The sequence below is a fragment of the Geospiza fortis genome, unplaced genomic scaffold (assembly GCF_000277835.1).
Source record: "Geospiza fortis unplaced genomic scaffold, GeoFor_1.0 scaffold346, whole genome shotgun sequence".
In the NCBI taxonomy this organism is placed as follows: domain Eukaryota; kingdom Metazoa; phylum Chordata; class Aves; order Passeriformes; family Thraupidae; genus Geospiza; species Geospiza fortis.
In genome coordinates, this window is record NW_005054361.1 from 2,333,192 (window position 1) to 2,359,263 (window position 26,072).

A 26,072-nucleotide genomic window follows, 5' to 3' on the forward strand; every position below is an offset into this window, starting at 1 on the left:
CGTCCCATGTGCTGGCACTCCTCAGCTGTCACCCCCTCTGTGAGGGGACTCCTATCCCCCCATGTGGCAAGAGGTGCCCAGGGCCTCTGACTGCTGTGGAAACATCACACCTTGCCCCCACTGCTGTGAGCAGACAGTAAAATCAAAGAGCAGCTGTTTCATCTCAGGGCAGGAGACAGAGGTACTACCTGGCCACACATTTTGGTAGTAAAATGAACTTGCAGTCCTCATCACTTTTCAAAATCACGCACTTGGTACCTATGGGCATGCCAAGTGGCACAGGCAGCTTTGGAGTCTGCAGCTGTCCCAGCTCCAGTGCAGATCATGGGTGAATCACTGACTCTGGTGGAGTAGAAACCAGGACGCTCAACTCTGCCAATGAGATGCCCACATGAACAGGCCTTGAGGATGCAAAAAGCATCTGAGCATGCCTTGGTGGGAAAGAAGGGGTAAGGTCCATTAAAGGACAAGGGGTAATAGTTTTAGACTAAAAGAGGGTCAATTTAGATTAGGTACAAATAATTTTTTTGACAATGAGGGTGGTAAAACAGTGGCACAGGTTGCCAAGAGAGGTGGTGGATGTCTTAACCCTAGAAACATTCAAGGTCAGTTTGGACAGGGCTATGAGCAATCTGGTCTACATGAAGATGTCCCTGCTCACTGCAGAGGAGTTGGAACAGATGGCCTTTAAAGGTCAGTTGTTGCCCAAACCATTCTGTGATCCCATGAGGCAGAAGCAGTGCTATCACTGAGTACACTACCAGGGGGATGGAGGGTGGGGTGTGATGAGCATCCACAGCCCTTTTGCTTCCTGCCACAAAGTTCTTCAGAAACTCGGTCTTCATTTAACTAGAAGGCCCCTAGATCTTCTGTTTGGGATAGAGATGCTTGGGACTGAGGCAACTGCAGCATCTTGCAGAAGATCTGTTCCAGTAGCCTCCTGCAGTTGGGAATTTCTCCTTTTTTTCCTAGAGCAGTATTAATTCAATGACCTAGCAATCACCTTGGAAACAAACCACATCAACATATAGAGTTACAGGTGAAATTCATTCACTGGGAAGACCTTCAAAAGGCACTGTCACTGTCTTCAGACGCAGTCAAGCCCACTGGTGTGGGGAACACACAGTGAAAATGCCCTGTGCAACGAACTTGTAGGGTTAGAGCTGTTAATAATGTATGGGCATATACCATACATTATGTATTAAGCTCAGGAGAGCTGAGCTAAAGTCAAACATAGATCAAACAATCCATGGGATTGGATTTAAAGTACTTGAAAGGTGCCCCTGGACCCAAATTCAATGAGAAAAAGCGGCAATTGAGAGGTTCAGGCTGGCATCCCCTCAGTCACTACACCTGATCCAAAGCAGGAGTCATCAGCACATGCCAGTGGTGGCAACAGCCTCAAGATGATCTCTGCAACGCTCCTCTCTTTTGGGAGGGCAGGAAGGAATTAGCACTCTTCCTGATAATCCTTGGAAAAAAGTCATTATGCCAGGTCCCCGAGGGACACTTGTGCAAGCCAGGGGTCTGCAGTATGTTTCAGAGATGGTGTGAGGGTAAGCTCTCCTTTTGGGAGACCAAGAGAAACCCCACACTGGGAATGCACCCTTGGGCGCTCTCTGCGGAAGCTACAGCTGAGGCAGACGAAGCAGGCTTTACTCTGGACGTCACTCAGACAAAACTATTCTTGGCCCACTGAAAAACTGCAAGCTGCAGAATGCAATACAATACTTTGTGGTTCTAAAGGACCTTCCAAATGAGGGTCTCACATTAATTAATTAAGCCTCAGAGCACCTAGAAGGAAAATCTATCCTATTTTACCGGCAAGTGGAATGAGTATGCAAAGGTCACACAGAATAGAGGAGCAAAGGAAAGAGAGATCCTGGTATCCTGACTCCTGACTCTTTGCTGCGTCTATTAGCTCATGAGTCCCCTCCAAGGGACATGCATGGAGGACAAAAGGTGACCCACAGCTGTGTCCCAAGGGGCACTGGCTGAGAGATTTAATAAGATGCAGGAGAATGACTAAAGGGGTTACCCAGATTGTCACAGGTCAGTAAAGAATATTGCATTAAGAAAATTGATCCTTTGAAAGCCTCCAGCCACATGCTTATGTCAGAACCAGACGTGACTTGTGTCTGTGTTTCATACGACACCACCAAGTACCCACCAAAGGGCTTTCCTTCATGTATAAATAATGAAATGCAATGCAATGCCAACAGGTGCTTTTTCACAGGGAGAAGGGAGAAGAAGGGAAAGGGTTCGGGTAGGCTGAGGCAGAGCCCAGGTTCTCCCTGCCTCTCCCACCCCTCCCCGTCCTCATGGCTCATGAGCAAGAGGTCACTGACGGCTGGATGTGTCCATCTGTCTGCAATGCCAAGGAGACAAGCACATGGGCACTGGAAGAGGGAGTAAGCTGTGTATGACTGGGGTGTGTGTGCAGCGCAGCAGCTACCGTGTCTGGGCAATAGACAAGAGGCTGCCATGGGGAAGAAAAAGAAAAGCACTCTACAGGTCATCCTGGAAGACGGTTGGTATCACTGTGAGATTGTTTCAGTTTGCATGCTGCCAAATACTTGACTAAACCTCTTGGGGCTTCCTGAGCACACCATTTTGCATCTCTCAAAGACCATACAATTTCAGGTTGCTTGGGCAGGGGACTTTTGTCGGTCTGCCAGACTAAAGTAAATACTAAGAGCATCGCTGTAGGGAAGGAATATAATGTATAATCAATAAGGGATATTCTGCCAAGCTCAGCTGGAACTTAAGGGTCAGCTGTGTCAAGCATCACATGTATAAATTCCAGCAACAAATGCAATTACTCTTCGTTCTTTGTTTTGCAGCCGGAATAGAGTTTGATGGAGAAGTGGAAACTGACACAGAGAGTGAAGGTAATGTAGAGATTAACAAATGTGGTCCTGTTTGAAATACAAGAGGTGATACCTTTTCTTTTTCTCTCTGACTTATGACTTGCTCTACAACACAAACTCTTTCATAAGCTACTTGCAAGCAAGCAGATTTTTCCCTTGAGGTTTGACTTATAACAGTGATATGTAAAGTGCCATTCTTAAGCAGTCTGTCCTGTTTTATCCATGTTCCCGGAGTTGGAGGTTGTCAGAGCCCACATCCCTTGGGAGTCAGCCCCTAGTAAATCAGGCACTGCAGTAAAGCACCACCCTGTGCAGCGCTGGGGCGGCTTTGCACTATACTGAGGTCCTGCTTGCCCTCCCTGTAATGCTTGCTCAGACCGTAACACACTGGGATCTTCATCAGTCACGGCCTCAAGAAGATAATGATGAAAATGGATTGAAGGGAGACTTCTGTCTGTGAGGGAAATCAGGAAAAGCCCGTGACAGGACTAAAACCATCTTTAACTCTGCAGGTATAGTATATCTCAAGTGAGAGAGCTAAGAGGTAGGACCATAACAGCGCTGTATAGATGATACAAATGTAGCTGTTACTGCAAAAACAGCTCACAGCTGTGTCTGTATTACTCACAGAACATAAGAAAGTAGTTTACTTTCTCATACTACAGCAAATTACTGGAAGTTTTTTTTTTTTTAAATCATGTCCAACTTTTCCATAAAGGCAAAAGAGGCAGTAAGATAAATGTTACAAATTAATGCTTCATAATTAGCCTAATACTTGAGAGTTTGCAAATAAAAAAACCCCTAGATCATTGGCTGTCCAAAATGAACATTTTCCCAAAAAGAGCAGGTGGTCCTTTGATCTAGATGATTGATCAAAATTCAGTTTAGATGGACCATTACATAGTAACTGAAACCTGCATAATGCCTCCTGAGAAATTAATTGGAAGCTCCTTCTCATTCCCAGTGTCAAATGTGACAACCACTGCCTACTAATTTTTTACCACTAAAAACCAGAAACTATTTGCTTGTCATTAATTTCTAGCTTTTCACCAAACCAAAAATGCAAATACTCAAATTCTTTTTTTTTGCTTCTATTTTTCTCACCTTTTAGGCTCCTCATTTTACACTCTGGATCCCATTCCATCACAATTTCCTTCTTCTATTACAATATCTCCATCTCTTTACTTTCATCAGACAGAAATTTTGGAAAATAAGAAGCCAGAATAGTCTGGAAAACTTACTATTAATTTTAATAGGCTTGGTAGTGAAAGAGTTGGAGACACTTGGGGGCTTTTGAAAAATTTTTCCCCCTTTCCATAAAATTCTGCAATTAAATCATGCTCCACTTCAATCCTTTAAGCTGGAAGCATTTCTGACTTCTGGAAGGAGGAGGTTTTTAGCTTGCAATGCCAGTAAGAATGAAATGTGCCTCAGAGACTGTCTGGTCTTTTTCTTCTCTGAATAGAGACCATCCAATATAAAAGAAAACTGAGAGAGAGAAAGAAAACCAGATACTGCCTGTGCTGTGCCTTTTCTCTCTATAAATAGAAGAACTCCATTCCCAGCCTTGAAAAGTAAACATCTTTCAAGGACATCGCATCAACAAGCAAACTACACATTGTGTAACAGACTGCAATTTCTGTTTCCTTTGTTCTGGTGTGTTTACAGGTCAGGGAGATATCTGTCTGTGCTGCCTGATGGATGGGCTTCTGCATTTGTAACTCATTTCCAATCTTCTTATGGTCACATACAAGTCACTGATGTGCTAAACTCTTAAATGGGAGTTGCACAACCAAAGAGTTCCACCCGGTTCTTGGACAGGCCATAAAACAAAGCCCATAGAGATCAACAGGCACCTGCTCTTTGAATTTGCCAGGGTTTGCATCAGGTGTCCTGCCTGCCCATGCTCTTCTGACTAATCTTTATTCTGCCAGCATGGATTTCCCAATGTAATTGTTTTTTATCACTTGCAGAAGATGAAGCAAAGGACAAGAAAACTAACAAACAGCGCCTTAGGGAAACTGGCAGAGCAAGCACACTTCAAAGCAAAAAGCAAGAGAAAGACAAAGAAGAAAAAGAAGACAAAGAAGAAGATGAGAGCAAAGAGGAAGACAATGGCAGCCAACAAAACAGAGCTTCTAGGAGAAAAAATTACCAAAGGAAAAACAGAAATGGAAGAAAGGCAAGAGAGGAAGGAAGCCAGAAGAAAGACAGAGGCAAAACGGCTCCTAACAAAGATCAAAAGGAATCAGAAAACAAAGAAAAGAAAACAACCAAGAGAGGGAAGGAGGGGGAGAATAAACAGAAGAAAGGCAGGAAAAACAGGTAATTAAACAATCCCTGACTACAGTGCCTTGTTCAGACTGGCAGCGATATTGACATGCCAGTGGCCTATGGATCAGAATGGCAAAACCAATAGACTGCAAATAAGTTTCTGCTCTCCTTAAAGAGACACAGTGGAAAACCGTGTAAAATGCCACAAAACCAAACTGTTTCCAAGTTATTATCATTTCTCAACCAGGATCAGGTCTATGCATGTAGTGGAGTCTTAGTACATACAGCCAGGGGTAGAAAAGCCCCCCTAAAGAAGGTACCTGGAGAAATTTGGGCATGGAGACCTTTTTTTGGTTGGTCTATGGAAACATTCCAGTTAAAATGTATCCTTTGTATTTTCAAGCCTCTTCCTCTTCAAACCTTGCTTGTCCCAATCTTCAACTCCTACCTGTATCTCCCATTTTGCTATGAAGGCATGAAAACCATTTTTCTGGAGCCAGCTGTAGCCCTGGGAGCTGTAGGCAATGTTCTTTAGCTGACATGTGGCCCAAAGCACGACACTGAGTAAGTTGTAGTGGGGCACAAATGGCTCCTCATTATCCTGGCTGGAAACAGCTCTGCTCCGAGTGTGATGGGCACTGGCATCACACTGAGCCAGGGGATGCTGAGGCACCATGCCCACATCAGAGTGGAATCCCCAGGGCCAGCAGCAGTCTGCCTAGCCCAAGGAAGACCTTCCCTCTAAGCCCTGTGAGGTTTTCTGTGTCCTTTATTTTGGGTGTCTTCCAGTACTTCTTCTGCTTCCTCCAACTCATCTGATGAGGAGTCGCTGTCAGAGGAAGAGCTTGCGATGCTGAAGGAGCAGGTGGAGCAAAAGAAAAAACTGATTTCCACCATGAGGAACAAGCCCTGGAGGATGGCGAAGAAGCTCTCGGTGCTCAGGTACCCATCAAAATGGGAACCCTCATTCCTGGGGTCTCTGCTGACTGCTATGAGATGCACTTTGTCTTTCCTTGAAATTACATATTTGCTGTTGCTGTAACACCATAGTATCAGAAAAAGTGACTGGCAGAACCTGGCCAGCCTGTCTGGGGAAAAATGCCCAGAGTTAAAATATGCAATCTGATTTTCAGCCTCTGTAACCAAAGAACAGACAAAGTGCAAATCTGTTCAACTGATACCCATGGCCAGGACATTCTAGCCTCATATTTAAAACCAAATTACTCACTCCAGTCAGGCTACTTGTTAAAGCAAACTCCGTACCCTGGCTTGCTTATTCATTATTTGTCAGACAGAAATCAGAGCAGCACAGTGCCCTGTTAGTGCGCAGTCCTGAGACGGGGCTTCTTGGAAAATATGCTGTATTATTTTCAGAGGTTTATGGAGCTAACAGAAATCTGCCACACAGACCCTGATGAAGGTGGGAACAACTCAGGCAGCAGCAGAGACCCCTTAGTGCTGGGCAATGGGGGACAGTGGGGCAGAGCAGACCAGGGCAATCAAAACCCACAAGTTGACAGGGAATGGCTCATAACAAACCATTCCTCTGTCAGAGCAATGATTCGGCTCCCAGCTCTACTGCTTAAGGAACCTCTGAAACCCCTTTCTACCAGGAGAGATTTCAAAATACCATTGCAAAGCACACATACATTTTCTTTTCAACTAAAAACCAAGCTATGTTAAACCATGACACAGCCCCAGAAGGAGTGGTGATGTCCCTGCTCTGTGTCTGCTGAGAGGTTGCTCAGAGCTGCAGAGACTGTGCTATCAAAGCTGACAGTCACCATGTGTCTTTGCTTCTCTCTTTTATGCCCTGAAGGCCAAGACCTGTTCCATCTTCCAATAAAATCAGAAATTGTGAACTCTGCCAATTACTTCTGAAAATCTGGGTAAAGATCTATAACAGGGAAACTGTGTTAAAGTAACTTTTCCACCTCACAGTTATGTTATGAGCCTGAGCTCATAACAAATAAATTCTTATGGCCCTAAAATTACAAATTTCTGTAAGGAAAAAAAAAAAAGCAAGGCAGAGTTATTTCTGATGCAATTTTGCAATTTTTCCCCTGTGGTGTAGGATACTGACTAAAATTCTACTTAGGATCATGTTTGACAATGTCCTTCCATACTTTCATCTTGTTTCTGAGCTATAGCAGTCATCACTATCCACTAATGAAACAAAACTGTTGCACTGCTTGTCCAAGGGTCTCCAGAAAGGCTCTCAGCACACTGAATATTCATTAGATATTTTTGGTTGCATGGACTCAACCCTGAGAGAAGAAATTATGAGCCCCATTGCACAGATGAGGGGTGTAAAACACAAAGAGAGCAAACAATATGTTCAAGACTTAGAAATCTCACTTTAGGTTTGCAAATGAAGTCACAGCTGATTTTTCCAAGGTTGTAGGCTGACCTAGCCAACTATGTATACCAAGTGGAAGTCCATCTTTCCCACAGGCTTAGGATGGCATAAAACCTCCCAGCTCCTGAAATTTAATCTCTTTTCATTGGCAATGCCAATATACAATATAATTTTATTCACAAGATCAGCATACTCAGCATAACAGCAGCTACCTAGACTACTTTCTCTGTATTTCCCTTAGATATCCTAGTGTAAAACTACTTTCATTTTGCAGCTTGATTTTACTCCTGACTAGCATAAACTCGTTCCTCTGACACTGAGATTATCCCCTTGGGCTGTTTGCACATCTCTGATATTTATCCTGGGAGGTGTTCATAAAAGGAAGCTCTGCATCCTCTTGGAGTTTATTTCACTAGGCAATGTTATTTTCTCCTTGACCAATGCATCACGAGAGAAAAATTATAACGGGCACACAGGCTGAGAGAGCTCTGCAGCGAGAGAAATGGGCAGGCTTTTAGTTTGCACCCAGGGAGAAGTGTGGAGCAAGATTTGGGGCACTAACAATGCTTAAAGCTAATATAAAACATTTCTATATGAATGTGAGTGCTTTGGGGACCTGACAGCTAATCCTGGGTGGGTGTCTGAGCTCTACATGGCACAGCAACTGATCAGCAGAGAGCAGGGGGGAGAGACACCAAGTCCCCACCTTGCTACGAGCATGGTTGCTTTTCCCACTGGTGCAGGTAGGGGAGAAAAGCTAAAGACCCCTCTGCTGTTTTAATAACCTGCTTGTTTATATTCCAATTAGGGAGGCACAAGATTTTGTAGAGAAGTTTGAAGGAGCACTGGGAAAAGGAAAGGGCAAAAAGCTGTATGCATATAAGATGATGATGGCGAAGGTAAGTGCTACAGAGATGTCAGCGAAAGGCTTGGATATTCAGTTATGTATTCAGAACATTTCTGGGTTTATTGACCTCTATTTGGTGAAAGAGGCACAAAGAAGTCAGAATAAAACTTCCTGCCCACATGAAAAATAATACTAGCTGGCTTCAAATCTACAACTATTGCAGAAAGAACAGGGGGAAATTCACACCTACCTGAACCTGATTGTGATCTTTCCTGAAGCAGGGGAGGGTTTAGAGGAGCAGTGTAAACCATGGCTTTCTGGCTGCAATCTCCAAAACCTTGATATGTGAGAAAAGATATCCCTAAAGGGGAAAGAGGCCCTGCCAAAGTCTTGCCCTACCCCTAGTCCTGTAAAATTTCATCTTCTCCAGTGATGAGGAGATAACAGGGAGAATGATGGCTGTGCTTTGAAGTTGCATGTTGTCATGGAGATTATATTGAGAAGTGCAAAACAGAGCCAGACCTGAGATTATGAAATCAATGGGAGTTCAGCTGCTGGCCTTGTGAGGAAAGATTCAAGCTCAGTGTTTTATCAAACTAAATGTTGTTTTAAGTAGAGTTTGTTCTGAAACAATTCTTTCAATCTAGAGGCAGGTCTGAATTTCCCGCCCCTATATAATCTGATCAAGCCATAGCACAACTGCAGCTTTCCAAAAGCCTGAAATGGTTAAAACTCTTAAAAACTCAAATCATAAATGTGAACACTTGGGATTAAGGGAGGGAGATTTTTGTTTGAAGGGACTTTCTGAAATAGTCCAAAAGATAAGACCCAGACCAGACCTCCTACTTTGATCTTTACACCTACACCTAACCATGCTACCAAACTCTGATATTAGAGAGCCCTGCTTCAGAGCAGACCCCCTCTTCACACCTCTCTGCTCACTGCAATGTTGTCTTGTTTCAGAAATGGGTGAAATTTAAGAGAGACTTTGAAAATTTTAAAACTCAGTGCATACCCTGGGAGATGAAGATAAAGGAAGTGGAGAGTAAGTTGAAGTTGCTGTCTGGTGGCAGTGGGACATTTTCTAAGATTGCCTTGCCTTCATACAAACAATGTTCCAGCTTCCTGGTCCACAGTCTCCACTCACCCTGGGCATCAGTGCCAGACAAGGAGCACACACCCCTGGCAGCTCCAGGTGCTGCTCTCTCCAGCAGCTGTGGGGACCCTTGGGAGGCTCATGGGAAATCTCTCATAGGGAGACCTGAGGGTAAAGGGTTGCTGAGGACAGTTTAACTCTCCTAAAGTCCTAACCACGAAATGTCTTCTCCTTTAAGGTCACTTTGGCTCCTCTGTTGCTTCCTACTTCATATTTCTGCGGTGGATGTATGGAGTAAATCTTGTCCTTTTTGGGTTAATATTTGGACTGGTTATCATTCCAGAGGTAAGTGCTTAATTCTCCTTTCAGTAACGTCTTGCCCTTTGCTTGACACAAACATGGCATTGACAGGACAAATGCCTTATAACAGGCATCACTTTAGATAAATGAAATGCCTGAGGACAATTATTTACAAAGAGTTACTGACACAGGAGAGGAAGTCGGATTGATATCAGGAGACATCAAATGCGATCAGAGATCCTGCCCATCCAGCAGCTGAAACAGGGGCTCAACAATCTATCTAATTCAAGGCTAGTTTTACATTTTGAATAAAGTGAAGAGCATGACATTCCAGTCCTAGGCACAAGATCTGGTCTGCATGAGCCACAGGAAATGGATTATGCTCTGAAAATAATTAAGTACCCTCAGTTTTGGGCCCTCTGGGGGGCATGACCATGGGGCAGCAGCCATGGCACAGCCCTTCAGGGAACAGACAACTTCCCACCACTTTGACAAGTAACACTTGCTTGGGAAATAACCCTTTTTTGTACTTCCAATTCATATGATTCACAAGCAATTGTTTTATTTTTAGTTTTTCTATTTCTCAGTCTTCTTGGAGAATGAAAAGGATCTCATAGCCAACTTTATATGATCGTTTATTGAAGATTTTTTTAATGTACCCATTACAGCTCTGGCTAAATTACTCAGTGCAGTATTTAAAGGCTGTGCAATCCACAGACAGTGGCATCTGTTCTGTTCAATGCAGAATTTTATGGAGCAAATATGCACTGCAGAATGTCTCCTGAGGACCACGCTTTTGTTCTCCTTAATGTGCTTGCTCACACTATGGAAAGGGAAAGCTCAGTTTCCCCCCAGGACGAAGAGACATAACCATTAGCACTGAACAATACAAATGTGTTTGGTTAGGAACTATGCATATGGCAGGAGCTCTCCTCTCTGAAGTGTGCACACTGTTACTCACTGCCTACTGAGCTGTTACGATACGGGAGAGTAGCTGGGCAATAAACATTTGATCATAAATTATTTTGAGTGTAATTAGATAGCCCTAAAAAATAAGTGATAGATTATATGCCTTTCTAGGCTATGAATGCTAATGAGAGATTTTGGTATTGGCACCAGTCAGCTTGTAAATATAATAATTCTCCATAGCCCTTGGCATTCTCTGTTGGACTTCTACTGCTGCTCCAGCTGCAGGACCTGCTTTGCATGGTGCCATGAGGACAGGCTGGGCCATGAAAACTATTCTTTGCATTTTTTAGTCATACCTTTTTTTTTTCCTCAAACCTAATTGCCCTTTACCTCACCTTGAGAACATCTTTCAATTCAGGACTGAAAAATACAAATTATATTGTAAGCTTGACCCAGTGCTCTTGACTCTCTCAGAGGAGTAGCTCTGCATAAATAGATGGAGCTAATCCCTTTACTGCATTAGACCCATGAAGTTCAAGCAAAGAACTCCTTGCCACACTAAGGACATTTCAACTGCAGATGTTCATTGAGGATACAGTTTCTCCATAAAATATTTCCTGTGCAATGGATATGTCCAGGGAAAGGGAAGTCCTCTGGTTATTTCAGTGAAATTAATACTAAGTATAAACAATAAATTTAATACTGTAGATTAATAAATATACTTAGTACTAAACATTAATAGATATAATTAATACTAAATAATTATAAATTAAATTAATGCTAAGCAGTTTTTAAAAACTGCTGCTCTAGCATTAAGAAATAAAATCAAAATCAACAGAAAAGGCAAACCAACCAAAAGCAAACCAAGACAGACTCATTAAGAAAAAAAAAAAACCCTGTTAAAAACTCTTTGGTGTTTTATAGTATACATGCATCATTGTTATTAATGTTCTCCAGGTCCTGATGGGAATGCCATATGGGAGTTTGCCAAGGAAAACTGTACCCCGGGCTGAACAAGCAACAGCTATGGATTTTTCAGTTCTTTGGGATTTTGAGGTAAGCGCACAAGTGTTAATCATAAAAGATCATTTCAATACCTCCTAAAACCCCTCAGAAGTTAGTGGTGCTACAAGGATGAATTTCTTCCAAGATAAACCAGAGGAGCACCTATTTCTTCCAGAAGAAGTCTGGAAAGCCTTTTGTTGCAACAAAATCTTTGTGGATGCTGAGATTTCTGCCCAAAACAGCATGCCCATGTGCAGGCACCTGCATATGGATTTGAACCATTTCCATATACAAATGTGCTGCCTGGCGTACATCATGTGTGTGCAGACACAAAAGACATTTTGCTTCCAACTGGAAAGGCAGCAAGCATCCAGGTGAGAGGCTGGAGCTGCTCCAAACCAGGCAGCCAGACAGAGACTTCAAGCTGCAGACACCCTTCACAGGCAGGAATCACCTTGGCAGACCACTGAAAGTGATTGGGAAGGGGGTTGCTCCCCATATCCCTGCCCTCCCTGTTCCCTGAAATATTTACATGAGCCTGAAGTGCAAACCAAAGTTTAGGACTTGCACTCAAAGGAAATATCCAAGTTTCCAGCCATCTCTGGGTGCTTGCCTGCAGCATCAATTCACCTCCCACCTCAGTTACTTTGAAGATTTAAGCCAAAGAGGTTAAGTCTTTTTGGGTGACAGTCCAAGCTAAGGTATGTGCAGGGGGTGAGGATTTTCGGATGTAACCAGTGCCTTGGGATCTGACTTTCAAAGTAGTTACTTCTGGAAATGTTTTTTTTTTTTTAATTTTATGAGCACCGGCCCACATGCTACAAGCATGGTACCACATGCTACAGCCCTTCTGTAATAAACACTTTTGCAATTTCCTTAGCTTAAAAAAAACCAAACCAACCAAATAAAAAACAACCAACCAAAACAAACCAAAAAGCTACTTTGTTGTAAACCAGATAATTTAAACTAATCTATTAATAAGGCTTCAAATACTGGTGTCCAGGAACGTGCCAGGACCAGGCCTTCATTTACCCCCCATAATCTGCTGAGGATCCTTTCAATTCTTCCTCTCCCTGCACTTTCCCTCACTGCCAGAATCCAGAATTCAGAGGTGAATTAGGGAATTTTTAATAGAAGTGTAAGGAATGAAAAACTCATTTGAGCAGTTCACTGTAAAAAACAAGAGGTAGCATTTAAATTTGTTAAGCCAGAAGAATGAAAAGCCAAACAAACCCCCAAAACAAGCAAACAAAAAATCTGAAGGAGTGTTGATTAAATGCAGCTGCTGATTTTCTCTGGGAGACCATAAGTAATAGACCTGTCAGTAAGGAAACTTGGATCTGGATGAGGCTGTATGCTTCCAGGAAATGCTTACTCCCATAACCTGCCAGTGTCCTGCCTCTGGCTTGGTACACACATCTACATTCCCCTGCTGTCACTGAGGTGTCAGTGCTCTGAACCCCTCTGCTGTACAGGTCCCCATCCAGCACCCATTCCCTTCCTGTCTGACATCAGGGAGCCATCATCCAAGCTCAAGAAGCATCTCCAACCGTGGGGCAACGCAGCACACCAACACCCTCTGCAGCCAGGAGATGTCAAATGAAGCCCTGTGCTTGCCCTTTGAAAATGAATAAAGGCTTGTTCCAGCATGCTCCACAGGAGAGGTGCAGGGGGGAAATATAAATCAGAGTAGGCATAAATGTAGAATCAATGCTGTTACCCTGAAAAATACCTTTCAGGAGAGAGGAGCTGGGGAAATGTATGCTTTGGCAGGAAGGAGGTCACATCACAGATTTCTAGAGGAGTAGAAAGGAATAAATCTCACTTGGACACCAGACACAATGTCTCACAAATGGAGTTTAAAGAGCACACTGGATGATGAGAGCAGAGAAACTCATTTTTCAGTCCCTGGCATCTGATGAATCAGGAAGACGAAGGTTTGGAATTACAGCTTGAGAAACAAACTTCACTAGTGCCTTCCAGGGACATTATCTCTCACCAGGCTTTCTTCCACCACTCCTCCCCAGCAGACACTGTGTGCAGCAAGTCCCAAGCAGCTGTGCTGGGGCGTGCCGGCCACAGGCTTGCTGCCCTGGTAGAAACACACACAGAGTGATCCTGGACCTATGGCACAGCGCTTTGTGCAGGGCAAAAATGCAGCTTCCGTGGCACCTGGGGGTACCAAAGCTTTTTATTAGGTTAGGGATAAAAAGTCAAGAGTTTTTGGGGGAGCTTAGTTTGATTGATCAAGTGAAGGTGGTCAAACGCTGGAAGAAAGGTTATGTGAGCTCCTTTTCAAAGCTCAGCTGGACATAGCCCTGAGTCACAATACTTCTTTTTGCAATTGGCTCTGCTTTGAGCAGGGGGCTTGGCTAGACAGCCTCCAGAAGCCCCTTTCCATGTAAACCCTTCAATGTCTCCAGACAAGATCCATTACTCAGGCTCTGATAGGAGCTTCAAGTCGTGTCTTTCCAAAGGCTTGATCAGAGGGGAGCTTGCTCAACTATCATGGCCAGACTGATTAAGTACACTTAACTTAGGAGCTGAAAGACAAGAGGCAAAAACCAGAGAAGTACAATGTGCAGTGATACACATCAACTTGGATGAGATATGACAGAAAACCAGGGAGAGATTGCTAATGCAGATTAGGTGATCTGCACGCTTGTTGAATACCCAACAGATTGCACAGAAAAAAAAAAAGATTACTTGAGACAACATGGTTGATATTTTTTCTGAGTTCTGCTTTCCACAGGAAAGTAATGCTTTGATTTCACTCTTTAGTTATATTTGCTCTGCAGGTGGCAACCAGTAAAAGGAAATAAATCTGCAAGGCACTGAGCATCAGCTGCCTCCTACCTGAAAGGAAAAGTTTCATATCATGGTAGGAAGGCCCTTTGCTACTGTTTTTATACAAGATCTGAGTGTTTGATTATTGGCTTAGAGAAGCAGGAGGGCTGCAGGCACAAAGAGCAATAAGGATGTTTTTCTGGGAGAGATGAAACGGTGATGAATCAAAACCACATTTTAGTTTTGAGCCACTATCCTCTGGCATGGTCTCCCTCATCTTACCTTTCTTAGAAAAATAAACTCTTAAGAATATAGCTCTCAACGGTGCCAGGGCAGTAAACAGACAAGAATGAGACCCTAAAAACTTTTCCAGGTTGATTTTCCTTGTTTTAAATCTTCAGTTTTCTCTAGAAACTCCTTTCCTGCAGAGAAGAAGCTGCACAGCTTACACAGGATTTCTTTTTCTTTACCTCCAGGGCTATATCAAATACTCAGCACTCTTTTATGGTTACTACAACAACCAGAGGACAATTGGCTGGTTGAAATACAGGCTGCCAATGGCGTATTTCATGGTCGGGATCAGCGTATTTGGCTACAGCCTGATGGTTGTTATAAGATCGTAAGTGCAGCTGACATTGTACCCTCTGCAAAATCCACCCAGATGTGTCTCACAGCTGGGTTCCCCTCCCTGGGCACCCAGACTTGGTCCAGCCTTGGCTGGATGGCTGGGGGAATGTGGGCAAGGGGGGATGTGTGCCTGCTGCTTTCATGCACTCGGCCTCCCCATCCACCGCCCTGGCTCTGGGGGGAAGGGGGCACCTGGGCACTCCCCTGCCTCATCCGTGTGCTCATGTGCACTATTCTGAGCCCTTCCTACTCCAGCCATCGTCTTCCTTCTCCTCCCCTCCAGATCTCTTTAACCCTTCCTCCAACATGGCCACCAAACAGGTAGATTTTGCAAATGAAGGAGGATTTTACTTGCAGTAAATTTCAAAGGTTCCTTTTGCATGCTTTCATTGCAAAACAAACATTCCTGAAAGACAACATGGGTCCCACAGACAGTGCAAGGGTTGCAGAAAAGAGCCAAATGCTACCAGACTGTGTTGGTTGAGTCTCTAAACAAATCAGTGGAGTTCAAAAGTGGCCACAGTTTCTGTGTTTCTTGTGCACTGTCCCCAGCCTCAGTGAGCCTCCCATAGCATCCTCTGAGCACGGAGGGTGCAGCCAAAGCACTTGTCAGTGCTGTAATGGTCTCTGCAAAGTTAAAAATAAAGAAATAAGCCCCTCTATCTCTGCCTGAAGGACATGCCATGAAAAGTTCTTCCTTTCTCTGGAAGAGAGGATGAGCCCACGGATTTGTATAGCTTCCTGAAACAGGCCATATTGCTGTGCAGCAGAAAGAGCTACTTGAGCCTTTGGCTGGAGTGGGACATGGGGATTTGCCGTACATTTGCCATGAAATTGCAGCATCTGTTGTCTTGCCTTCCTTGAGGGACTAGTGCTAGGAACTCTAGGGGGACTTACAGAAGGATTTCAGGGATCAAATAATAGAGTGGAAACAGCAGAAGCCATATCTGCTCCTATGCTGATTAACAAGAATAATCCTTTCTCTCTCCCTGCATGACTTCCTGCAAGCTCTTTGGCTCCAGCATTGTGCAGCAAGTGAAGTCTCACTAAACCTTTGTGCTGCAGTGTATTGGATGGGACATGGGGGTTTTGACTAAATTTAACTAACTAAAGGTAGCCATAGCCATATAGTGCAGCCTAGGACCCAGAAGCACCATAAACAGACTTTCTTCAGGCACCAGCTAGACAAAGCAATCCTTAACCTCCTTAATCACCTGTGCTAGTTTTTCTCTGTATCATTATTTTTAATAGAAGGCCCTGCCAGTTCAGTCCTCCTTAGACCTTCAAAGTCCAGTGGCACATTTTAGTCATTCCCAAGGCCCAAGAATTGTTGCCCCACTCCATCTTAACCCAAGCTGTACAAAGCTAAAGGGTGTGTGGTGGCTCTGTGGAGCACTGTCTGACCTCGTCACCGCTCACATCCTCACGCAGGATGGCTCGCAATGCCAACGAAAGCACGGCAGATGGGGATGATAACAACTTCATTTTCAGCTGGAAAATGTTCACCAGCTGGGACTACCTCATTGGCAACCCAGAGACAGCAGACAACAAGTTTGCATCCATCACCACCAGCTTCAAGGTAAACCTAACTGCCCCCTGCCTGCTCCTGGAGACACTCCCAGCACCTACCAATGGCAGAGATTTAAGGGGAAATCTGAATACCCACTCAGCATCTCTCCAAAGGAACAGGGCATGGTGCTTACTGATCCATGGAAGCTCCAGCTTCTGTGATCCGCTTCCCCTAACTCCCTTTTTTGGCCTTTTCAAAGAATTTGTATTAATTTAGAGTGCAGTTCCCCTGGGATATTTCAGGCTCTTTGCCATTTGATATCTTTCAGTCAAACCAGGACGCATCTATGGAGCTTAGTTTGAATTTAACCAAAACTACCAAGTTGGATATAGCCAGAATAGTAGAAGATTGCATTTCATAAGGTGAAAAACCTTGTGATGCTGCCTTATGCTTGGTGGTGCGAGATATCCATCCCAATTTCCTAAGCACCCCTCCTGTTTTTTTCAGGAGTCTATTGTAGATGAGCAAGAAAGCAACAAGGATGAGAATATCCACCTGAGGAGGTTCCTGCGGGTTTTGGCCAATGTTCTCATCATATGCTGCTTGTGTGGGAGTGGCTACCTCATTTATTTTGTGGTGAAACGCTCCCAGACATTTTCCAAAATGCAAAACGTTGGGTGGTATGAAAGAAATGAGGTAAGGAAACTTTGCTTCCAGTTTTCTGCTGGGATAATTTGCTTTGGACACCAGCAAATTAATTGCCACAGGTTGAGGACAGCATCCAAGGCAGGGGAATTCCCTAGCAGGGCCCAGGAGTCCCCTTCAGTACCTTTGCACTGGTTGTAGCTGCAATGCACATCGATCTCACTGAAATTTCCTAGGGCAAATTAACAACTCCTGCAGAGAAGGGAAAATACTCTTATAATAAATCACTAGAAAAGTCAATGGCTTTTCAGCACTTCCAATACCAATCACCATCTTAAGAATCAAGTTGCATCATAACACTTACAAACTCTCTTGTACTAGAAAGCTCTCTGGGTGTTAGAAATGTTTGTAATCAGACTTAACTCTAAAATCAAATCTTTGTCATTCACCTTGAATAATGGGAATAAAATTTTAGAACCTGCAAAAAAATGTCAGTTGTCAAAGTTTCCCTTTTTCTGATTTTGGAATGAAAAATTCAAATTGTTAAGCTCTTCACATACGGCAAAAAATATTTCAACCTTTGGAAAGTTTAATTTTAATGTCTACTACATTAACATGCATTTATATATCAAAGCCGAATTAAATTCAAAGCCATGCATTTTTGAAATTCCTTCAGAAAACTTTAGAAAGACAGCACTTGCTTACTAAATGCTTTGATTTATCACTATAGATTTTTCCCAAAGAAAAAAATCTTGTTAAAAAAACTTTAATGTCTGACCCTTTCCTGGTGATAATGTGAGATCTGAACAAATATAGTGCTGGGTACTGTTACTTCTCCTGGAAAGAAAAGCACAAAGAGGAGTCAGAGACTACCTGCACCTGTACAGATGCAGGCCATGGGCCCGAAGGGCTATAAAAAAAATTTAAAGCCTTTAAGTCATGCCTGAGCTAACCTTAACTGGCCAATGACTTCGTTGACTACAGTACAGCTTAGTATCTAGCATGATAAAGAGGAACAAAGATACCACTGGGACACATTTTCTCGAACTGCAAAACTGAGATCTTGACGTGGTTCCGTTCAAGTCTGTAAATGCCTTCTGCAAAAGCAAAGGTGCTGAACGTGGAAAACAAACATTAGCATTGACTAATTATCTTTATGCACACAAGCCAAGTCTTGCGCTTCCTCTGAAACTAAAATAAGAACCTTGGAGCTGATGCAAGCAATACTGCAAGGTACTTGTGGAACCTAAATATTCATGAGTCTGGACTGACAGGGAGCAAATTCTTTGGAGCTCATCACTTTGAGATAAGAGCATAAATGCTCCTGCAAGAGCAAGTCGTGCAACCCAGCCCTGAAGTCTGATGCTATGCTGCCTGCACACTGAGCAAAGCCAGAAGCTGAGTTTGCTTTGACTTTCTCCCATTTATAAATCCTTCAGAAATATCCAACCAGTTGCTGGCAGCTCCCGCTCTGCTCAAAGTAAGATAGTCACTGTTGTTACTATGAGCAGTTATCTCGTTTTCCTCATGTGGCAGGTTGAAATTGTGATGTCCTTGCTGGGCATGTTTTGCCCTCCGCTGTTTGAGACCATCGCTGCCCTAGAAAATTACCATCCCCGCATCGGGCTGAAGTGGCAGCTGGGGCGGATCTTCGCACTCTTCCTGGGAAACCTCTACACATTTTTGTTGGCCTTGATGGATGATGTCAACGAAAAAGTAAGAATTGAGCCAAAAAGCCACGGTCAAATGGCATTTCCCAGATTTGAGGGTGAACATACTCTGTCCCGCCCCACCCAGCAGGGACAATCACCCCTTCTGCAGCAGGTGCTTGCTCTGTTCCCCAATCCTCTTGAGCAGTGCCCCAAGGAGACTCACCAAGCAGAGTCTCTGGCTTCTCTTTACAGCCCTGAAAAGAGCATAGTTGTTGTCTTCCTATAATCACAGCATGTTAGGGCAATTCTATTTTTTTTTTTCTCCATCTGACACTGTTTGCAATTTCTATTACTGCAGACCCTGAGGATACAGTTTATAATCCTCTTCCCCCGCCTCCCCTCTTTAACATTATCCTGGTAGTGTGTTGTGGGCAGATAACTGCAGGAAAGGATAAACGTCTAACTTATCCACAAAAAAATTGCTCTGTTTTAAACTGAGAAGAATTAGAAGAACCAGGGTGGTTTGCTCTGCCCTGAAAAATTATGAATAATGTGAAGGAGGAGGACTGGGTGAAGGCTACATCTGCATACAGGAATCCTGAAGGAGGTCTGACTCCTCCATGTGCAGGGAGCATGCTGCTTGTTCCCCAAAAGCTCACGGAGCCTTCACCCACTCTCAGCTGCTGTTCCCCAGCTCTGGGCAAAAGAGGAGTTTCTGTGCTATTGCCAGCACTGTAACTCCACTGTGAACAGATGTTTATACAAGGCGTGCTAACTGCTAAGGAGGAGGGAGGAACTCAATGCCTTGGATTTCTCCAAGCACCTCCATGTTTTCTATTTTCTGATGGTTTTGTCTGGGGGGATGTGGATGTGTCTGTTCATTGCAGCTGGCGGAAGAGGATGTGGTAAAAAACATCACGCACTGGACACTGCTTGGTCACCACAACTCGTCTGCAGGGAATGACAGCACTGTCACCCCAGCTCCCCTGGATCCTGCAGACGTGCCCAGGGGACCCTGCTGGGAGACAACTGTCGGCATCGTAAGAAATCCATTATGTACCAAGCCTCTGTGTTGGTTTGGGATGGTCCATTTACATTTTTTCCCACTGATGTCTTTAACATTTCCAGGCTTGAAGATTTCCTCACAAACAGCAGCTCTTTTCCCCACTCTCATACAGCATCACCAAGGCAATACCAGCCCTTGGCCATGGTTCTCAAGCCATGGTGGTGAAATCCTCAGCTGGAAGCAGCCAGGGCATGCACAGCTCTGAGGCACTGGCTGTGAAGAGCACAAAAGGCCAGGCAGTCTGCAGCCACACCTGCACCATGTTCTTGTTCAGATCATGACTGTGCCTTTGAAGCAAACCTCTCTTCTCCATTTATTGTGGCACTTGTTCCAGAGAGGCTTTGGTGCAGGTGTAAAACCCAACCAGACGACATGCCTCAGGGAACTCCTGACATGTCCCAATCAGTAATGCAGCATGAGGCCGTGGGATGAAAGCAGAATTAGGCAAAAGTAACCCCCTTGGAAAAGCAGACAGAGTGGCCTTCAAGTCCTCAGAGTTTCACCAAACAAATCCATCCTGCATTATTTACCTTGCACCAAGAAGATCTGCAGTCAGACTATGCAGAACTTAAAAAGTAAAAGCAGTTGTTTACTGGCTGACAGAGTTAGGGCTTGCCAAACTACAAGGCTATGCATTCCTGTGCACACTCAAGGCATCTTCAAAAGCCAGGTGGTTCTCAGCCATGTGGGAAAAGACCAGCCACTGTCACCCCTCAGAAGGAGCTGATCCTTGGTGCAGCTGAGCTGTCATTCAGCAGATCTTTATCTTTCCCCCCTCACACTTTAAAAACCTTTCTTGTAAGTGTATTTCCTTTTGAATCCTTGGGCCACCAGCTATTTCCACCCTATGAGTCTTCCTTTTGCCTGCAATTTTACCTTCCTTCTCTTGCACATCTCCTTTCTGTACACTTACACACAGCTCTTGTTTACAACTGAACAATTTTCTTAGGAGTCCACATAAAAGTTACAGGGCTGAGCCATACCAGAGCAATGCACAATCAAACCAACTGAGGGCATGTGTATATTTTACAGCAGCACTCCTGCAGCATTAGCATTCTGCTCCCACTTTCCGTGCTGCCACAGCATGCAGTGCAGTCAATAATGCCAGCAGCAGCTATCAGGTCTAACAGCTATAACAGAGCTCGTAGCTCCCAAGCACAGAGGTAAAGCTTAGGCACTGCACAGCTTGAAAGCAGGCATGGAGTTTGCTCATGGCATGCTTTTCTGAAGATTACTGTCATATAAAGACAAATAGCTCAATGAAAAATACAGTCCTGAATGAGTTACTGAAATTATGGGAGTTAAAAGGGTTTTTTTCCTTCTTTTAAATTGCAGGAATTCATGAGGCTCACTGTGTCTGATATCCTGGTGACCTACATAACCATTCTGGTGGGAGATTTCATCCGAGCTTGCTTTGTCAGATTTGTGAATTACTGTTGGTGCTGGGACCTAGAGGCTGGATTTGTAAGTATCTTACAGCCCAGTCACTATCTTATAGCCAAGAAGATAAAAGTAATTTAGGGCTGTTTGGTCAAACTACAAATGAATTTGTTTTGAATGCTTCCAGTGGCTGTCTGGTCTTGCTGGATAATTGGTATCCATAGTCTGCATCATTTTTCTGGGTCAATCAGCTCCATCCCAGTAAGAACTCTACAAAAATGCAGTTCTCCTCCCCATCTCAGAACTTTAAGACGTGAAGCTGACTTAAGAAAGAAATAATCCAGTGTTAATTCAGTTGCTATAACCCCAAAACCTTGGGCCCTTCAAAGCCTTCCCCTTTCAAGGCCCTGGATCTTCCTGTTCATTGGCCACCCTGGAGGCAGGAACCTGCTTTTCTCACAGCAGTGTCTCCTGATTGCTCCTGGAAGCTTCTGCTCCAGAAGCTCTAGAAGCTCCAGGTTGCTCCTGGTGTTTCTTCTGCTGCAGGGGAACAAGGAGCATTTCCTTCCCCTCTCTTGCGCGTGTAACACACAACAGCACTGGACGCTGGTATTCATAAAGGCTGCATTACCAAACAGTGAGTACTGGAGCTGCACAAAACACCAAATAAAATAATGGAGGGATGGAGGGAAGTCCATTGCTTCACAGGAGAGGAAACAAAAGCAGATGGATTCAGAGATGAAAATACCTTGCAAGATTACAAGCAGATCAGTGCACCCACTACCTAGCTGTCATAGTGGGAGGGTTCCCAGGAGTGGTTTGGAGAAGAGCAAAAAGGAGGGCTTTGGTCAAGGAAGAGCAGGCAGGGCATCACAGGCATTTTGCTGCTTGTGGAGCTCTTAATGTTTCTTCTGAGGGAGGCAGAGGACATTCCCCAGGGTGGCCTAGGAGGGTCCCTCCAGCAGTCAAGCAGAATGAAATTACTTCCATGGCTTGTGCAAAGATGGTTTGCTGATGGCAAACTAACCCAACCTAGCCAGGGACACCAGCACAATTTTATATGTGTTTTTCTAATGCAGATAATGAATAAGCTTCTTGTTTAACCCAGCCTTCTCACCTAAGAATACTCAAAGCAGAGGACAGCAGATACTGAAAGCTTTTATTTTCATGTGAAAAAGAAGCCAATATTAACTTCTAGCTAAAGGTTTAAAGTAGAAATGGACCAGAATCAAAAGAACAAAGAAAACTGTTTACAGCCATCCCTTCCCAAAGCTGTGAGCAGTCAGCAAAGCAAGACTGACTAGACTCTCCTTGAGTTTTCATCATAAAGCACAAACATCTTCAACTTTATGAATTGCTGACAGTATTAAGTAAATGCAAATGGCATAAAAAACACACTACTACATAGGATTCCAAAGACATAAGAGCATCACTTACCATTTCTTAGAACTCTTCTGCATTGCAGTTTAAAAAAAAGTAGTTTTTTCAAGAAATTGTAACGTGAAAATCTTTACACAAAGTTTCATCTGCCAAAAATCACCTAAATTTTATGCACACAAAAGTAGATATACATAGAAGAAATAGCTTGATCATCGGCAAATCTAACACAATAAAAAATTATAAAGCAACAAATACTGCCAGTAGATCAGATCAGCCTGTTCTGGGCCTGCCATCATTAGCACCCACATCAGATAGCTAAAATACTGCTTTATATGGAGCAATATATCAGCTAGCACAGAGTAAAACGCCACCTAATACCCATCAGGTCATATTTTTCCTTGCATTTCTCTCCCTTTGCCCTGTGTTTCTGTTCTTCAGCAGCTTGGACCCAGGGACACGGACATAATCCAGCATAGCATTTGCCTTCCAGCTCATAATTATCACTGCTTCAAGATTCAATATTTTACCAGGGTGAACTGTAAGCCCATAGCCAGGCACCAGCTGGAGTTTAAGCGTGGTCCCGTGCCATGCTCACAGCTGGTGTCATATTAGCAGGGAGAGAGAAACACAGAGCAGCTCTAAGCACCTCCATCTATCTTGGCAGTTTTCAGGAAGCCAAGAGAGAAGCAGCAGTAGCTCCAGTTCTGCCTTCCCCACCCTGCTGCTGCTCATTCAAGCAGCGTGCACGCAGCAGGAGCCCTCCCAGGAAGCCCTGCCTGCCAGATTTAAATAAGCATCGTGCACCCAGCAGAAACCCAGCAGGTACCTCCAGCAACAGCACACTCTCCTTTCTTTCCCCATACAGCCATCCTATGCAGAGTTTGACATTAGTGGCAACGTTTTGGGTCTGGTTTTCAACCAGGGAATGATTTGGTAAGATATTTCCTTTTTTAAAATTTTTCACGTTATTGAGAAAACCTGTTAGTGGAGTAAGAAAGCTTCCAAGCCAACTATATAAAGCTCTGGGTTCTGTTTTTTCTGACTGATTGGCTTTCTGTGCTTAACTATAAAAGCGTGTCTCTCTCCTCTGGTTACATTCACCTAACATTTTCCAAGCAATCTCCAAGAAATTTTTGTCACAACCTGAAAAACTTTCTTTGCAACCCCTGAGCAGTCCGAGGCCTTGCTGCCCTCAGTGAGGGGGCCCATACCATAACCTGTGGGTGTAGGTGACTTCTGCTGTGGGAGCACAGGGGTAGCACCTATCAGCCCACTCAGCCTTCCCTTGTGAACAAACTTGTCAGCACACGAACACTTCCTTTTCTGTTCTTCAAAAGGGTAAACCTTCCAGTCTCTCAAAAAACAGCTCCTGTCCTTCTCTTTTCCTTTTCAGGATGGGATCCTTTTACGCCCCAGGGCTCGTGGGTATAAACGTGCTGCGCTTATTAACCTCCATGTATTTTCAGTGCTGGGCTGTTATGAGCAGCAATGTCCCTCATGCAAGAGTCTTCAAAGCATCCAAGTCTAACAATTTTTACATGGGATTGCTGCTGCTGATCCTCTTCCTCAGCCTCCTGCCTGTGGCTTACACCATCATGTCCCTGCCTCCCTCCTTTGACTGTGGACCTTTCAGGTACTACCAAAACACCAAAAAGGATATTTTTGTTCTCTGGTGCACGGGAACAAAATTTTCATTTTTGCTTTCATGTTTTGAAAGCAAAATTCTCATATTTTCATGAAGTTAGAAGGACTGGACTCCAACAGAGATGGAGTCTCAGTCCCAGGAAAAACAAACAAACAAACAAACAACCCCAAGTAGAGTATCCTAAAGGCTCTTTGGAACATTGAGGAAACAAAATTAGTCCAAAGGATGTATTTTACATGTTGACTAGTTAGCAAATAGCAGGAAATGGATAGAGGTGAGCCTGTAAAATTACTGCCTTTTTTTTCCTCCTTCTTAGGTGTTTGGGGTTTTTTAAATGTTATGGGGTGCTTTTTTTTCCTTTTAATTAGGACAGAATCAGCACTGCACAAAGCATTCAGTGGACTGGATTAACGTGCCAATAAAGTCTAATTTGATTGAATAACGCCATTTCCTGGGCCTGCTGAATCTGACTCAGCAAGGAGCCAGCTTGGAACAAATTGTTCTTGTAGATGTTTTGGGTTATCTGCTTGCTGACGGAGAATGACATCAGAAAGCTCAAAGACTCGGGGGAAAGGCAAGAGACCAAAATACCCTCAGTTCTCTAACAAGGACAGGTGTCAACGAGTAATGTCAGAAGATCTGACAAGTAACTTGTTGCACGCACACTATCATTGGGAGATGACTAATCTGCAATGTGAAAGAGCTATTTCAATTCCCAATCAACCCTTCAAAAGCCACTCAGCCTGATTCAGACCCTTGGCAGCTCAACTGAAAGCTCAGCTCTCCTGAGCTCCTGGCAGCTGATGAGTTGGGATAGTGTTTATCCAAGTTTTCTTTATTGACTCTGAACATTGAGACAGAGAGTCCAATACCCTCCTGATGGGAATCCTACAAGCTCCCAGGAGGCACCAAGCCTAAATGGGAGGAATAGTCCTGAGGGTGTTGAATTCCCAGACCCAGAGATGCCGGGGAGAGAAGAAGGTCAATTACATAATCCAGACCTTTACAGATTTGTTCTTCTTTCATACAGAATACTCTCATCTGCTTTATCAATCCCGTTTGAAATTACTCTTTCACTGAGTCTCCTATTAAGCAATAATCACAGCTTGCTATTTTTGTCATTACTTAGCAGCTCTTCAAGATGGCTCATTATTTCAGAAAGCTGGAATTTGCATATGGAAATTCATCTCTACCATGAAAAGGCAAAACTTAACAAGATATTCATCAGAAATATGTAGTTACTGCAGTCTGTAGGGTTTTATCTATTTCAGACGGATAAATAGTCAGGACTCATAAAGGAGTCAAGTGTGGAAATAAATGTATTGACTCCAGGAGCAAGTTGGCCTAGCAAAGATTAATTGTATAGTCAGAGAGGGGAGAGAGTGAGGGAATGAATGAACCAATAGATAATTTCAAATAAAGGCATTTTAAACTCCTTTGTGGCCTTCAGCAAGCTGATGTTCATTGAAAGAGAGGTGAAACATGCTGCTTAGCACCATGAGACTGGGACATTTTGTCCCTCCAGAGGATACCTACACTCCTTAACTGGCTGTTTGTCTTCCCAGTGGAAAGAAAAGGATGTATGATGTCATTCAAGAGACCATCGAGCTTGATTTTCCACTTTTTGTTGCCAAGATCTTCAGCTATTTGGCAAATCCAGGACTGATCATACCTGCAATTCTGCTCATGGTGTAAGTTTTCATTGCAATATTACATGCCT

At 43.8% G+C, this 26,072-nt stretch overlaps 1 protein-coding gene across 1 annotated transcript in view; it reads left to right on the forward strand.

Moving 5' to 3' along the window:
- The first annotated feature begins 2,398 nt into the window (after nucleotides 1-2,398).
- TMC2 (transmembrane channel like 2) overlaps nucleotides 2,399-26,072 on the forward strand; it is a 30,700-nt gene continuing 7,026 nt past the window's right edge. The window contains exons 1-17 of the mRNA XM_005423971.2: nucleotides 2,399-2,530; nucleotides 2,844-2,891; nucleotides 4,844-5,195; nucleotides 5,934-6,086; nucleotides 8,312-8,402; nucleotides 9,314-9,395; nucleotides 9,685-9,791; nucleotides 11,613-11,711; nucleotides 14,924-15,066; nucleotides 16,506-16,653; nucleotides 17,092-17,280; nucleotides 18,766-18,945; nucleotides 19,769-19,921; nucleotides 21,283-21,411; nucleotides 23,573-23,640; nucleotides 24,101-24,340; nucleotides 25,918-26,043. Coding sequence (XP_005424028.1) covers nucleotides 2,485-2,530; nucleotides 2,844-2,891; nucleotides 4,844-5,195; nucleotides 5,934-6,086; nucleotides 8,312-8,402; nucleotides 9,314-9,395; nucleotides 9,685-9,791; nucleotides 11,613-11,711; nucleotides 14,924-15,066; nucleotides 16,506-16,653; nucleotides 17,092-17,280; nucleotides 18,766-18,945; nucleotides 19,769-19,921; nucleotides 21,283-21,411; nucleotides 23,573-23,640; nucleotides 24,101-24,340; nucleotides 25,918-26,043 — 2,354 coding nt within the window. The 5' untranslated portion in view covers nucleotides 2,399-2,484. The remainder of the gene's footprint in view (nucleotides 2,531-2,843; nucleotides 2,892-4,843; nucleotides 5,196-5,933; nucleotides 6,087-8,311; nucleotides 8,403-9,313; nucleotides 9,396-9,684; nucleotides 9,792-11,612; nucleotides 11,712-14,923; nucleotides 15,067-16,505; nucleotides 16,654-17,091; nucleotides 17,281-18,765; nucleotides 18,946-19,768; nucleotides 19,922-21,282; nucleotides 21,412-23,572; nucleotides 23,641-24,100; nucleotides 24,341-25,917; nucleotides 26,044-26,072) is intronic.